Consider the following 16,517-nt stretch of genomic DNA (forward strand, 5'->3'; position numbering starts at 1 on the left):
AGTGCTCTCTGTGGGCATCTGTCTCCTCTCCACCTCTCCCAGAGTTCATTACTAGAAAGACAGAGGGACTCAGGCAGAGCTGCTGCCTTTTTCCTCTCCCCCTTGCCTGACGACATTTTTCCACATCCCCTGCCCTTCTGCCCAATGGGGACTCTTTTTCCCTCCCCTGTTTGGGGGAGAGGGGGGTGTACATGCCTGGCATTCTGGTTCTAAAAGGTTCACCATGTGTGTGTGTGTGTGTGTGTGTGTGTACATACACAAATAATTTATTTCACTTAACTCATACAATTAGCTAATTAACTAGAGAGAGAATTCACTTAAAAGTCTTCCAATATAAGTGGATGTCCTTTGAATGCAAGAAACATTCATATTACTTGTTATTATTGTTTTCTGCACACTCCTTCACCAAAGCCACAGAATTGAGACTCACACCTTGCAAAGTTCAATGCACTACCAAGTTTCTGCATGTGTTCTCACTTATATCATTCTCTCATGCCTTGGCATCACCATCAATCACGCAAAAGGTTTCAGAAGTTCAAACAGCCTTCTGGTAACATATCACAGCCTTGCACTTATAGCACTGATACAACTCCATGAAATAAACAATAGATAAAAATGAGACACCCACTGGTAAATATGCAGCATGTGCAGGGCAAGGAACGGAAGAAAAATTAAATAAGTAATACGGTTAGGTTAATTGCTAGGTAACTTAGATGGCATAGTCCTTAGGGCCTATGACTGACAAGTTACCACACTGATGTAACTCAGGGTTTATTTAAACTAGGACAAGTAGGGGAAGAGGATTGGGATAATCTACCTAGGTATGGAAACTAATTGCTCCCACCAAAATCCAATAGGTTTAAACAGATGTTATACTACATCTAACTATAGATCCCAGCTACTATGCCCCTAACCAAAATCACCCACTCCCTTTGCTAGTAATCAAGAGTAAGAGAAGGCTGGAAGATACACAGGTCCATAGAGAGATGTCTCACAATTGTCTTCTGGAGTTTGGCAGGGGTCCCAGTAGAAAATCACAGCAGTAGCAGGAACACACAGGAACAGATATAAATCCAGTAAGAAAGGGAGTAATGGTTTAATTTACACAGTCCACCTGCGGAGTTTAAAACCAGGCTCAACAACTTCCCAGAAGGTAAAACTGCTTGTAGGCAAAGTCCATACACATGGTGTCTTCCTCCAGAGAGCAAGTCCAACCAACTAACCCCCAAGAGTCACTCTCTCTGCAGGGTTCTGGAATCTCCCTGCCTCTGCTTTGGTACTTCTTCCTTTCCCTATGATAGGAAGTATTTTTGAATGAGAAAGTATGTAGGCAGAAGTATATTCCTACCACAGAGTATTTACAGTACTACTTCCAATGAAGTGCTTCTTCCATAGACATTTGAAATGAGATGAACTACAGAGATTAAATTAAACCTTCATACTGCACTTTAGTATATGAGGAAAGTGCTAGAAAACAATCTAAAACAAAAACTAAAAAAAAAAAAAAATCCCATCATTATGACATCATGTTCTCTAGATCATCTTTATAGTGGAAATCAAACTAAAACAAGGAGAATGTAGTTCTAATGGTTTCTGTTTTGAACATACAAAGAAATTCAACAGATGAGAAGTCCAGGTATAAAATATCACAGGAGAAATCTTTTTTTATGATCAACTGTAACATGCTTAGTTTACCCATCAGGAAAATTGCAGTTTAATTTCAACCATTCAATATTTCAATTCAATGTAATGTAATTTATAAAATTCCTTTCATTTTTTCTAAAGAAAAATGTCAAAAACACTGCTGAATAACTGCACACTAAACAAATTATGAAAATTTTAGTGCATATGTATTTACAATATGCTTGCCATGAGTTTGGAAAAAATCAATTCCCACCCACAGTACCAAAATTGTACAAATCCACAATCTGATGATTTGGGATCCATGAGTGAACCAAAGCCTCCATTAAAGTCACTGCCTGATGCTGCATTTAATGCTGAACTCCAACCAACATCATTGCTGCACCACAGTAAGAGCTACTATACAAAATATTTCTAGAACCAAAAGCCTGAGTTACCTCTGCATGTTACCTCAACTTTGGTTATTGCCTGATGGGCCTGATGACTTTTTGTTGACAAACTACTATGTCCATCATCCCCCAGCTGCTTTTCAGTACTGCCTGGGCTACAAGCCATCAAAACAGGACTGATGCTGAAAACTAAAATTTAACTTTCTACCCAAGTTACTACCTTAGTTGCTTTTTCTTAAACCAGCTTCAACCCTTCTACTGTTATCACCAAATCTTCCACTTCTTTCTTTAAAAAATGTTTTAAATTTTAATAAAATTCCACATAAGTTTTCCAAAGTCATATGATTCATATTGTTGCCCTTCCTTCATCCCTCTCCCTTCTGGAGTTGACAAGCAATTGGATCTGGATTATATATGTATTATCACGCAAAACATATCATTCAATTTTGTTAGTGAATAATGTTATGGAACCAAACCCCCAAAAGATATACCCAAATAAACAAGTGATAGATCATATGTTTTCATCTGCATTCCTATTTGGACAGTTCTTTCTCTGGAGGTGATAGTATTCTTTTTAATAAGCCCCTCAGAATTGTCCTGAATCACTGTATTGCAGATAGCAAAGTCTATAATATTTGATCATTCCACAATATTGCAGTTACTGTATGTAATGATCTCTTGGTTCTGCTTATTTCACTCTGTATCAGTTCATCTAGAAGTTTTCCCAATGATTTTCTGAAATCATCCCGTTAGAACATTGTACATAGAGGCTGATACACTGTGGCACAATTGAACATAATGGACTCCTCTGCTAGCAGCAATACAATGATACAGGACAATTCTGAGGGTCTTAGTGGACTCAAGAGTCCAAACTAAAGACTGGGTCTTTCTTTGGTCTTCTCAGATATAAAAACAACTTATGAGCACTCCCCTCAGAGTAACTGCCACAGAAAAACTGTTACCCCTCCCCCAGACATTGTCAACATTTGAAACTGAAACTCTGTCTCAGTTCTGTTTCAAACTCCAATTCTTTCTCAAGCCAACTTCTCTACTATCTCTAAACTAATGTAACAAGGCAATTTCTAATATCTTTATAAGAAAGAACACTATCCACATCCATAGAAAGAACTATGGGAATAGAAATGTAAAAGAATCATGGCTGGATGGGGATGATTGCAGATTTTGACTTTAAATGATCACTCTATTGCAAATAATAATAATAGGTAAATAGGTTTTGAACAATGATACATTTAAAACCCAGCGGAATTGCTCATTGGCTCTGGGAGGGGGGAGGAGAAGGGTTCGAGGAAAAGAACATGAATCATGTAACCCTGGAAAAATATTCTTAATTAATTAAATAAAAAATGAAAAGAAAAAGAAATCATCCTGTTTATCTTATAGCACAATAGTATTCTATTATACCACAATTTGTTCAGCCATTCCCCAATTGAGGAATATCCCTTTAGTTTCCAATTCCTTGCCACCACAAAAAAGGCAGCATTTTTGTACAAACAGGTCCTTTACCATTAAAAAAAATATCTCTTAGGGATACAGATTAAGTAGTGGTATTACTGTATCAAAGAGCAGGCAGTCTTTTATAGCCCTTTGGGCATTATTACAAATTGCCCTCCAGAATGGTTATACAACTCCACCAGCAATGCATTAGTGTCACAATTTTGCCACATCCCCTTCAACATTTATCAATTTCCAATACTGTCATATTGGCCAATCTGACATAATTAAGCTCGCCATAGTCTGACAAAATTGGGCTCGTAGAGAATTAAAAAGCTTTTATAAAATATTTACTCTGTGCAAAGTATTATATCAACTTCTGGGACTACAAATAGAAATGTAAGGCAGAGTTCCTGTTTCCAAAAATTATACACTGCACATCTATGCAAAAATTGTAAAGGAGGTGTTAGCTGAACATATAGGACCTACTACTGTTCAGGAACAAGAGAATCCTAGAATCAGAAAGGCTATAAAGATAGCCATTAAATTCATGTAATCCAATTCTCTTCTCAAAAGGATAAAATCACAAATTAATATTCAGTCCTAACAAGTTATGTAGGATACTGAGCTGAAAGTATGCATATTGTAAAAGTTTGGTAGAAATTTACCCAGGATTAAAATGATGACTAAAAATACCAGACCAAGTAGCACATAAGACTGTTTGCAGGTAGTCTTGTAGGACCCAAGGACATCTCTATTCCTTCTACATTAAGTTCTAGTTCTTCCCTATGATGATTTCTCGTGAAAATTGCTAACCTGATTATGGAGAAGAGAAATAGAGCTAATAATGTAGCAGAGTCAAATGAAATGATAAAATAAAAATAATGAATGAGGGTCCATTATGAGTAGAGAGGAGGTATTTTATAAAGTCAGGTAGGGTCAGAGAGAAAAACATAGAAGGTAGAAGGGGATGAGGGGTAGGGAAAGAAATGAATGGGAAGTGGGACAAAAGATAGGCTCCAGGCCTACAGATACAACTTACTCAAGAGGCATTCTTACTCACCCAGCCAATGGCAATTTGTTAAATGGAGGAAAAGTTCTTTTCTGCTCCAGAAACTGAGTATAGTGCTCTATACCTAGAAATGTCCTTATTTAGGATGAGCACCATCCTCTCTACAAAGTGATAACCCAGCTATTATAATGAACGGTTTTTATATTAAACTGAAATTTGACTCCCTCTATTTTTTGCCCATTATCTGAGACTAAGTAAAAGACATTTCTTTTCTATATGATAGATCTTCTAATACATGAAGATAGCAATGATATTCTCTATCTCTTCCCGTCTCCCCAATCCAAGTAGTCTCTTCTCCAAGCTAAATATCCTAAGCTTCATGGGGCAGTCTGTATATGGCATGGGTTGGAGACCTTTAACCATTGTCTTAGTTGACATCCTAGGGACCCAAAACAATTTTTAAAAGTCTCTCCAAAAATACAAAAATCAATATCAGATAATCTTACATTAAAGTAGAGGATAGCAAGATGATCGTCATCTTGTTCTGAGTACTATAATGTTATGTTTCGGTTTTAAAAAATAAGATCAGTGATCTTAATTGATGTAAGCACTGTCATCATTGTTAAAGACCTCAACTCATCCATGTCTTTTCACCATGCACAGCTCTTGCTTGTGCCATCCTACAAACCCTTCATTGTGGATTCATCCAGAGAGGCCATCCTCGAGTTATTCTAATGCTCTGGGAATACCAGTGAAACATTTGGGTTGTCCTGCTGTTATTACTCATTCTTGATACATTCCTGGCTCATCTCCTTTCCTAATATTGTATAACATGAATAAATTTTACAAAAAGGATAGTTGGGAATCTGGTCACACATTATGATTTGTAGGCAAGTATTATCACATGAAGAATACGAGGGTTAAAAAGGAGGGGAAAAAAAGGAGCTTTTATGGTAAACAACACAACTAGTACCAGTGGTTTTTCAAAGTGTTTGGTGATTTCAATCTAGCCCAGTCAATCTTATTAAATTCCAAATCCAGATCATTATTTACCTGTATTCAACAAAGATGCAAGTACTCATGGACTAACTCAATTGGATAACTATCATAATCTTGATAAGATTGTTCTCTTCTGAGTAGTAGTACACATGAGAAACGCTAATTGGAATTTATGTTTAATCAATATTATCAAACTTGATTTTTAGCTGAGGTCTGCTAATCTGTTAGAGTTTAACCTCCCCACTCCAGTGAGAAGTCCTTTGTTTTTTAAGACTTCTCCTTTTCTGTGTGAGTCAAAGCTTCCCATTTGTACATGAGTTAATTCCTCATTTAGACTTACGGGAAAATCAAAAACTTTCCACATGACTCTAAACTCAGATAGTAATGTTGCTAATATCCTATTATCAATAAGATTTTGTTGTTCATTCTTCCTTTTTGAAGAGGACCAATGACATCATGGGTCCTGACTTGTGCCATGCATTAGATTTAAGTGAGTTGCGCTGGAATGCAGTAGATAACCTTGGTGTCTTTGATGTCTGACCAAGTTCTAAGAGAGCTCCATGGTGCCTACTTCTCCTGCATTTATGACCACTGGAACAAATTGTTCGCATCTGCCAATTCCACTGGAAGGAAGTCTTCACATGCCAAAGTATTTGTTATTGCTGTGCTGACTTTTTGTGACCCATGGACGTTATTGTCTGTGGGGTTTTCTTGACAAAGATATTAAAGTAGTTTGTTGTTTCCTTCTGTAGTAGATTACAGCAAACAGAGGTTAAGTGTCTTGCTCAGTCACAGAGCTAGTAAGTGTCTGAGGTCAGATTTGAATTGAGGTTTTCCTGACTCCAGGTTTAGTGTGCTATCCATTGTGCCACTTAGCTGCCAACTTTAAATTTATATTTATCTCTGACTCCTGGTCTCTTCATATTGAGACAAAATTCAGGCTACCATAAATATTTGGGTGAACAAGTTAAGTAATTTACAATGCCTGTTATCAGACACTAGAAGAAGCTAGGAAAAGAATAGGTCTTTTCTTGGAACTTTAGTAGTCCTTGAAAAGATACAGCTAGATGACAACCATAAGGTTCACACTGAGAAATTCCATTTTGAGTTTCATACAAAAAGTAAGCACAGAGTACTGGTTTGCTTATGTGGTTTGTAATCAAATACCTCAAGGTAACTACTTGGGGTGGGCAGAGAAAAGAAAAAAGTACCTAGAGGAATAGGTAAGAAAACAACAAAACTGTTGGTGCTTTCTAGTTATACCTTTCATATTTAAAAATATGAATGTATTTGTAATCACGACTACACATATATATTCCAACCCTCTCCTCAACAAAAGAACATGCCCTGAACTGGAGCTCAAGAGTATACTTGCTGATATTTTCACATGGAAAGAAATTCAAAGTTTCATAGGAAAAACTGTATATCTAGATTTCTAGATGTAATATAATCTTAAAACCTTATTTCAGACAGATTTGGCATTCCGCTTCTGTTGTATGAATAGCCTTTCATATGTTCTATTAGGGCTTGGATACTCCATCCACCTTGTCTTTGTTTGAAAGCTATAAAAGGCCCAATACTGTTTCTTATGGGTTTTTTCAAATCATGAAAACTATTTCCTAGCTTACATTCACTTATATTCTCAAATTGGAACTCTGTTTGAAAAGTTCTATTCCTCTTTTAGGGCATCAAAAAAGGGGAATAAAACATTAGTGACTAAAAACTTCCTTGCTTCCATCAGAATTATTAAAAAAGCAAATTAGGGAAATGTCTATTAATTCCTTACTAATGCAGGAAAAGAAATATACTTGCACGAGTCAATCAATGGTGGTACAGACGTCACAAATGCATCTCCTGTCAAACTTAATGGCCTTTTTTCAATCTTTATCCTTATCTCTGCACTTCACATTGTTGACCACCTCCTGCCTTTTTCTCTTACAGTACCTGGCCCATGGCAAGCACTTATTAAGGGATTCATCTATCGAGATTCTAGTGACAATCTTTCCTGGATCTTCTCCTGTCAGTTCAACTGCTCCTTCCCGAGTCTTCTTGGCTGGTTTTTCATCCATGTCAATTTCACTAATGGTGGGACAAGAGTTCTGTAGGCTTTCCAGGCTTGAGGGTTTGTTTTTTTGGCTTAGTCAGTGATCTCATTAATTTCCATGGATTCAGTTAACCATGTCTGATGATTCCCAGAAATGGCTATTCAGTCCTAATGGTTCTCCTGAGTTACAGTCACCGATCTCCAACTGCTTCTTGGACATTTGGAATTAGATTTCCTATTGGCAATTCAAGCTCAACAATATATCCAAATGAGAACTCCCCTCCAACTAAACAACAACAACAATAACAACAAAAAAAATTTGCCAAACCTGCCCTCTCCTACAAACAACCTTATTGTTACTATTGAAGGCACCATCAATCCTCCCTAGTCATGTGGCTCCTTAGTAATTTTCAATTCTTCCACTCTTGCTCACTCCACTCCAATTCAATGTCAAATCCTGTATGATTTCTGGCTCTACAATATGAGATGTATATAGTCAACTTCAATCATGCTGCCATAAACCCTAGTTTAGACCCTACTTACCTGTCACCTGTACTACTCCAACAACCTTAAAAGAAACAAACAACTTTTACCTTCCATCTTAGAATCAATACCAAGCATCAGTTCCAAGGTAGAAGAACGCTATGGACTAGGCAATGGGGTTAAATGACTTGCCCAGGGTTACACAGCTTTGACTGAGTATATCTGAGCGCAGGTTTGAACCCAGGACTTCCCATCTCCAGGCATGCCTCTCTATTGACTGAGCCATGTAGGCACTTCTCCAATGTCCTTTTAGCCTATCTCTTCTTGATTCATCACTCTTAATAATGTGGTGTTTTCTTAGACCTTACTCCTTTTTAAAATGTCAAGTGTAGCTACATCAGCTTACTTCCAGTTCTTCAAACACAACATCCCATCTCCTATTTCCAATGCTTTTGGAAAGCTGATCCCTATCCCTGGAATCTTGTGTATCCTCACACCTGTCTCTTGGTTTCACTAACTTCCTTTGAAATTCAACTCTCAAAGTCCACCTTCTCCAAGACAGCTAAGCACCCTTCCCCCAAGCTATTTTCCCCTCCAGATTTACCCTTACCTATGCTGTATATGTATTGTCTTTACCTAATTATTTACACGTTATCTCCCCCATTAGAATATGAGCTCTTTTGACAGACAATAGGCTGTGTTTTTGACCATTCTTTGTATCTTTAGCACTTAGAGCAATGTCTGGCACATATTAAGAGAGTAATAAATGCTTACTGACTGAGCTTTTTTCCCTGGCCAGAATGGTCCTGGCCTCTCAACTTATCCAATTCAAATACAATCCACTGACCCAGTTACAATTAAGTGCCATCTTCTCCCTAAAGGCCTCGTCTGGCCACAGAAACCAGTAATGACTCACCTCTTAATATGTCTTATATCTTCAACCAGACTATAAGCCTTGTATAGGTGAAACAATCTTTTTTTTTTGGTGGGGGTTGAGAGGGTATCAACATACAACTAAGGTCTACCTTTGTAGAAATTGGGCAATAAAATTATAAATTTAAAATATGGTTAGGGTAATATATGAAGGAAATCTGGATCCATTCTGTATTAGTTTAGATGCCTTTCTTTTATAATGTCTCTAATATTATGAATGTCCAATCAACATGTAAAACTATGAAAGAACACCCTAAACAGTTGGTATTTCTCTTTTCCACAATGCCCAGGAGTCTAATTAGTGACTCCACTATGTAACTGAGAATCATCTCAGGACTTCATTTAAGGAGTTAATGAAGCACAAGCAACCTAGCATTCAGGGGTCTCCAACCTGACTAGTTTTATTTTACCTCTTATATACAGAACTCCATAGTTGAGTCAAACTGTACTACTACCACATCTTGTCCTCACTTCCCTCCGTGCATTTCTGCACTTGTGTCTTTAAGCCTGGAATATACTCACTCTTAGCTTTGTAAATACCTTTCTTTCTTATAGGTCCAAATGAAATGCCACTTTCTCCAGTAAGTCTATCTTGATCCACTCCCAAAGGCTACCTCATCCCTTCCCCTAATCTTCAATGTTTCTCTCTGTTCTTAAATTATTCTAGAAAACACAGGATGGGTTTCTCTCTAGTCTGGATAATAATCAATTTAATCAACATTTTTTGCAAGCATCTGTAGATACAAGGACGAAAGAATGAACCAAAAATAGTTCCTTTCCATGGGGAGGTTATAATTTAGTTGGGAAAGGGGGAGAGGATGAAGAAGAGATATGTACACACAAATACTTATCTACAAGGTTATACAAACTGATTTAAAGAGAGTGAGTAAATGCCTCAAAATTCATAGAAGCAAAATCCTAAATTTACACAAGCCTTGCACCAAACAGAAGGCTAAGGGAGAGGCTTTAAGTATATACTTACTTGTACACATTTTACACCAGCCAGCAAAATGTTAAGCACTTTAAGGGCAGGAACTTAATGGATTTTAGTTTTGTATCAATTTCTAGAACTTACTCCAGGGCCCCTTGCCTGCTATAGCCACTAAGGAAATATTTAAATTGAGAACAAACTGACTCATATGTTATGTTAATACATCTCTCCCAGGAGAAAAAAACCCCAGAGTTAGTGTTAGGAGCTCTCAATAAACCAAGTAGCAAAAATTCAGTTTATACTTTACATATAACTCCAATTCTCACGTTTACCTGGGTCCTTAAAAATATGAATCCAACAGTGCTTGCCATCCAATCATTAGTTTGTCAGCAAATTCTGCAATACTATCATCCCATGTCCCCTAGAGCTTGAACTAGAATTTAACAAAATTTTCAGTTTTTTGACCCCTTAATGTTAATTCTATGTATTATCAAATAAAGGGAATAAAAACTAAAGATACTCACCAAGAATAACACACACTTGCAGTTTGCAGCTGCTGCGTTAGGTAAGTCGTACAGAGAATAAAGGCTGTGTGATCCTGACCCTCAGACTCCAGATTACATATGATGTCTAGCACTTCCTTGCAGTCCAATTTTGCAATCTATCAAAAATGAGATGGCTGAGTCAAAAAGAAAATGGTGACTTTCCTGAACAAGGTTGGCACAAAGTGAAGCTACTTTATAACATTCGCAATAGGTCCCAAATCTTTAGCTGGTTGGCAGGGCAAAGTCCAACATAAGCTAATCTTTTGAGGCTTTGGGGCATGAATGTGTCAAGACAAGAAGGAAAAGGCTCTGTGGAGCATAGTAAAGAAACTACAAACAAGTCCCCCTCCACACCCACATCCCCTATCCCAATGAAATAAAAGTTTTTGTTTTTGAAGTTTGGATTTTTGAAACCAAAGTTGTAATTTCACTGGTACAGAGAACTCTTGGTGAGGAAAATCTCCCCACCAATGCAGAATAAGAATAACCCCTGTTGGTAACCAACAGCCTTAGCAAGTTTCCTGAGGTATTAAGAGGTTAGGGGACTTGCCTGGGGCTGTGTGGTTAATTTGCGATCAGAAGCAGAACTTGAATCCTGGTCTTCCTGACTTCAAGGATGCCTTTCTATTCACTACACATATTTGTCTCTCAACATAAACTAATTATTAATCTAGCTCTCAGATGTGAACAGATCATATTATGTTTTAAGAGGGTTCCTTATCATCTGAAGTTCATTCTTTATGCTTTATTCAAAAGGATACTGTGGTTACAAACATGTTAACAAAACAACAGGTCCATTTCTATTAAAACTAGCAGCTGAGCTAGCCTGGGACATTTTAGAAACTGTTCCTAGGAGGAAAAACAACAATATGGCAATACCTCATTTACTTGGCATCACTAGGGAATGCAGTGTTCTGGGTAAGTCAAGTTTCCAGGTTATTAAATCTTAAATCTCCTTAAATACTAAAGTTTTTAAAATTTTAATTATTTGTAAAGAAAATCCTTCTAAAATATATTATATCTTTCCCTAGTAAAGAAGATGGTGAATCTAATTTAACACTTCTAAATGACATGCCAATCCCTAATAATGTCACATTTTTGCTACGGCTAAAGTAGAAAAGTCTTCAATATAAAGCTGGTGCTGTTTAAGCTTCCGCTTCTAATAAAGTACTTCGAAGATTTACTTAAATTCACTTTACTTAATGATTCTTCAAAAGTGAGGGGCTGTTCTACAAAGCAAAAAGAGCACCTGACCGCTTAGTAGTCAGATGATTTAGATGGGGCAGCATAAAGTAGTGTGATATAATGGATAGAGCTCAGAGTAAGGAAAATCAAGATTTAAGTCCTACCTATGACAAATACTGACTCTGTGCCCCTGAGGACGGTGATTAAACATTCCTCTCCCCACTCCTGATTCTCTAAGATTCTATGTGACAGAAACTGCCAATCTGTATAGGTGGAGAGATTTTCTTCCCAGGGGAGTGCCCAACACAACTGAAATCACAGGCAGTATATGATATAATGGGAAACAGCACTGGTTCCAGTCAGAGAACCAAGGTTTGTACTCCTCTATTCCTGCCTACCTGTGTGATCCCTGAGTCTCTCAGGGCTGCAATGTTGTCATCCATAAAATGAATATGGTCCTTCTCACTCTCAATCTGATCTATCATATGGACTAAAATCCCAGCTCTGTGACCTTGGCTAATCTCTGAATTTACAGGACTCTACAGAAGCTGGCCTTACTTACCTCATAAAGCTGCTGGGTAAGGCATTTTCAAATGCTGGGTACACAGTAAGCCACTTAATAAACACTCCTGAGATGGTTGATGTGATAGTGCTTTGTAAACTCGAAATGAGATTAATGTCATGGACCTAGGGATGAATGTCCTCAAGCTCTGGGCTTGCCACTGCACTCTCTTCTCCCCCAATGGTGGAACAGCCTAGTCACCTTCCTGCTGTCCAGCACCCTACTACACTGTTATTCTAAAGAGGGAGGGCCATTACCTTAGTCTTTTAGCTACTCCTCTTCCACAGGACCATAAGGTCTGCTTCTCTCCCTCTTTGCTTTTTTCGAATCCCTATTCCTTTTTAGTTTTTTAAAGGCAGCTCTTTGTTTCTCTTAAGTATGATGTAAAGTCACTAAGACTGTTAGAAAGGATTTAGGTGGATGACTTGGAGGTGGTTGTTTTTTTTTAAATTTTCAAAAAGTATAGTCTCTATCATCTTCATTTGTTTTATTTTCCTTAAAACAAAAACAAAAACACACAGCACAGCTACTTTTATCCTTAAGTTACCTGCCACCTAATCTAAGGGGCTAAGATGGAAGGCAAATGGAAGGGTAAGTGAGGAAATGGGTTCATATTGAGGGAAACCAGCCCTAACTCTGCTGTACTCAGACATACAGTTAAGAGCCAGGGCCTAGGTAATCATGCCATGAGTCATCTGGCAAGTTCCTGAGTGCTCTGAGGATTCCAACGCAAATGGCATGAATGGTTAACTTAACTTTCCCAAGAAGCATTTTGCCCCTAATGGCAAGGTTCTGATTCTGGAAGCTGGGGGTGTTGGGGGATCCCTAGATAATTCCACATGAGCTGCTTCTAGAAGTGGGTTCCAGATGCCTTCTGTAGTAGACATGGGATGATGTTACAAGTGAATTGCTACATGAGATTGTTACCATGTACTTCTTATTGGCTCTGGGGTAGTTTCTATGCAGCCTGTCAGGCAGTGGATTAAAATTAATGATATGGGAATACTTTATTGCATTGTTCAAACCTAGACCTGCAGGGTTGAGAAAGCAGAGGTTGCTTAGAGACTAGATTTGTATAATGCTTAACTCAAAATATCCGGGTTATACTGACCTCAAAACACTTCTAATGGATCCAAAGATCGATGAAAAAACTTCCAATTTCCTGAGATATAAATTCTAATCAATCTACATGTCTTTATCAAAAAACTGCCTCCATGCTGGACAGACAATTGTTTCCTTGTTTCTTTGGTTGAATTCTATATAACTCATAGAAGTTCAAGGGTCACTATTCCTCCCCACCCCACCCCCCCGGCCCCATTCTCCCTCCTATGGGAAAACTTAAAAACTGCTTTTTAAAACTTTTTTCAGTTCTGGGGTTGTTTTTAACTAACAATGACTGCTCCATCATGAGGGACTTGACTATGAGGAAATAAGCCATTTTTAAAACCGTAGTCCTATCCCTGCTCTTAGTTATAACCTAAGGTAAGCTGTATGGTCAAAAAGAGAGCCTTAATTTGAAAGGTACTTAATTTTCAAAAGTTAAATAGGTCCTGGATTTAAGTGAGAAAGTACATGAAATATTACGACAACTTTCTGATAGGCTCAAAGGTCTTACTACAATATCCTACATTTTGAATGGTGTCTTTTACTTCTCAAAGTACAAATACAAATATTAAATCTCTCTATCCTTTCAAAAAACTTGCAAGGAAGCACTGGGCAGTGAATAAAAGGCCAACCAGCCTTGGAAACAGGAAGACCTTGGTTTGAATTCTACAGAGTACATCCTGGCTGTGTGATTTTGGGCAAGTTCTGTTTTCTGTCAGGATCCCAGGCATCTCTAAGATGTTGAGTAGCTGTTAAGCTGCCTTGGGAGAGAGAGTTTCTTTACTTGGGAGCTTCCTACATCAATAAAATCATGAATCAGGAGCAAAAAAAAAAAAAAAATACTACAAAAATTTGTAAATGGATACCTTCCAGTTAAAACCAGTAAACAATCCAACTGGGTGGAATCTCAGAAGGAAAGAGCCATTCTTAAGACTTGATCTAATTTGCAAAATTACATCTAGGGCAGCAAGGTGACATAGTGGACAAAGTGGAGAGAGAAACATTTATATCAGGAAGTACTTGAGTTCAAATTTGACTTGAAATACTTACTATGTGACCCTGGGCAAGTCACTTTACCCTGTTTGCCTAAGTTTTCTCATTGGTAAAATGAGCTAGAGAAGGAGATGGCAAACTACTCAGAAAATCCCAAACGAGTCACAAAGAGTCCAACATGACTAAAATGCCTGAAAAAAATTAACTCCACATTTCAGATAAGGGAACTTGCACATTGGGTTGGTTATTTAACTTGCCCAAAGTCACAATGTTAGTTAGTGGCAGACCCCAGTCTTTGGACTTCTAACCAGTGCTCAATCTATATGACCTTTAAAATGTTGCTGTAAATAGCAAGATTTTTATTTAAACAGAGAACTAAATTTAATTAGCTATACGAAGAAGTTTAAATTCATAAAGTGAGCCAGGTAGCAAAATATCAAAAATATTTTTCAATCATCAAGGGCAACACAGAGAAGGAAAGAAGCAGTATTTGAGTTTTGAAACCCAAAGACACAATGAAGGCTCAATTCAGTTGCCAGAAACAGAATAGATTACACCATGAAGATGTCATTTTAGTGAGATTCTAGCACAATCAAATCTTCTGGATAAAAATCTATGGTTTGGACGGACTAGGAATATTAAAAATCAGAGCCCACCAAAGAATGAATGGAGACTACCATGCTAGGAGAAACTGTTCCACAGCAAACCCAGCCAACATTGCATGCAGGGAGAAAGCCAGAGTTCAGAGAGCTGACAGGGACAACAAAAAATATAACTCCTCAAAGATGGTTTACTAGAACATTATATAAAGATGTTTCAGAATGCCTAGAAAAGGAGCTGTAGATTAATATTTGAATTACAGAATGGAAATAGACAATATAGGAATAACCCACCAAATGTTGTCAAATGGTTACAAGAAACCATAACTTTCAGTGAAAGCACATTTGATAGACTAATTACAACATTACAATAGTTTCACAACATGAAGGTGGGAATTTGGTCATAATGAATTAAAGACATTGTTGAGAAATGGTGTTGATTGGACCTGTTTTATGCAGGGTATAACTGCATCCTATTGGTCTGAATATAGGTTGTCCCAAGCAACATGCCACAATCCTAAAATGAAATCATTTATAAAGAAGAAAATGTATTAGTAAAGTTTTTTTCTCACCACTATTCCATTTTGGAGAATAGAACAAAGATCCCAAAACTTCACCACATGATTTTGTGGCTAAAGCAGAGAATACAGAAAGGTTGTTCTTATTTGCCCTTACCCGACTCCCAGGGCAGCCGCATGGCCAGTTTCAAAGCTTAGAAACACCATTCCTCTATGGGATCCGTATCCTGGCCTACTTGACTGTTCTGTGACATTGTAGTCCACACTAAAACACCTCAATCTTGGGATCAACCATCCATCTCATATTTATACTGAAGGCCAGGGGATAAAGTGTACATATCTTCTAGGAGGAGAAAAGGAACACACTGCTGAGATCCCCTGTCACTGCCTGACTACAGACTCAAGAACGTACACGAAAAAGAATTAAAGAGCTCATAAGATTATAGACCCTAGGTCATAGATCGTATAAGTAAAATTTATCTCTGAAGACAGGGCCAATGATATTAATTCTTCTCCAGCTGACATTTGTATAGTGCTTTAAGGATTGCAATGCACTTCACATACATTAAGTCATCTGATGCAGTGTGTAAGCGGGAGGGATTTGCCTCCCTTACCTTGCAGTGTCAGCAGCAGGGGCGTCTGGCACAGGCTCCTTCAGCAGGTGTGCGGGCCGGTGGGGAAGCTGTTGCTACTGCTTCTGCTGCTGCTAGGGAGACCAGCGAGGCTTAAGCTGTGCCTATGGTACTAAGAGCGCAATTATAAGGCTGCACTCACGCTTAATACAATCAGATCTGGGGAAAAAGCATGGCCTACATTCAGACCAATATGGTAATAGGAACCACCACTTTACTTTTCTCTAACACCTTACACTCTTCAAAGTGCTGACATAGATATTACTTTATTTGGGTCCTGAAACCATGTGAGATTATTATCTCCCTTTTGCTGCTAAAGAAACTGAGTTGGAGTGTAAGTGAAAAATCAATTGCTTCTGTAATTGTAGTAATGATAATTAATAACTCACAGGATATAGCCTTTTAAAGTTCACAAAGTGCTTTCCTTTCAGCAACCTTGTGTAAATAGGCAATGCAAATATTATTATCCTCATTTTACTGAAGGGGAAACTGAGC

At 37.9% G+C, this 16,517-nt stretch overlaps 1 protein-coding gene across 1 annotated transcript in view; it reads right to left on the bottom strand.

Moving 5' to 3' along the window:
- The window catches only part of RLF (RLF zinc finger), a 106,756-nt gene that overhangs the window by 9,276 nt on the left and 80,963 nt on the right, over positions 1-16,517 (bottom strand). Inside the window, exon 6 of the mRNA XM_044668026.1 lies at positions 10,409-10,545. Coding sequence (XP_044523961.1) covers positions 10,409-10,545 — 137 coding nt within the window. The remainder of the gene's footprint in view (positions 1-10,408; positions 10,546-16,517) is intronic.

Source organism: Gracilinanus agilis, chromosome 3 (genome assembly GCF_016433145.1).
Source record: "Gracilinanus agilis isolate LMUSP501 chromosome 3, AgileGrace, whole genome shotgun sequence".
Taxonomy (NCBI): domain Eukaryota; kingdom Metazoa; phylum Chordata; class Mammalia; order Didelphimorphia; family Didelphidae; genus Gracilinanus; species Gracilinanus agilis.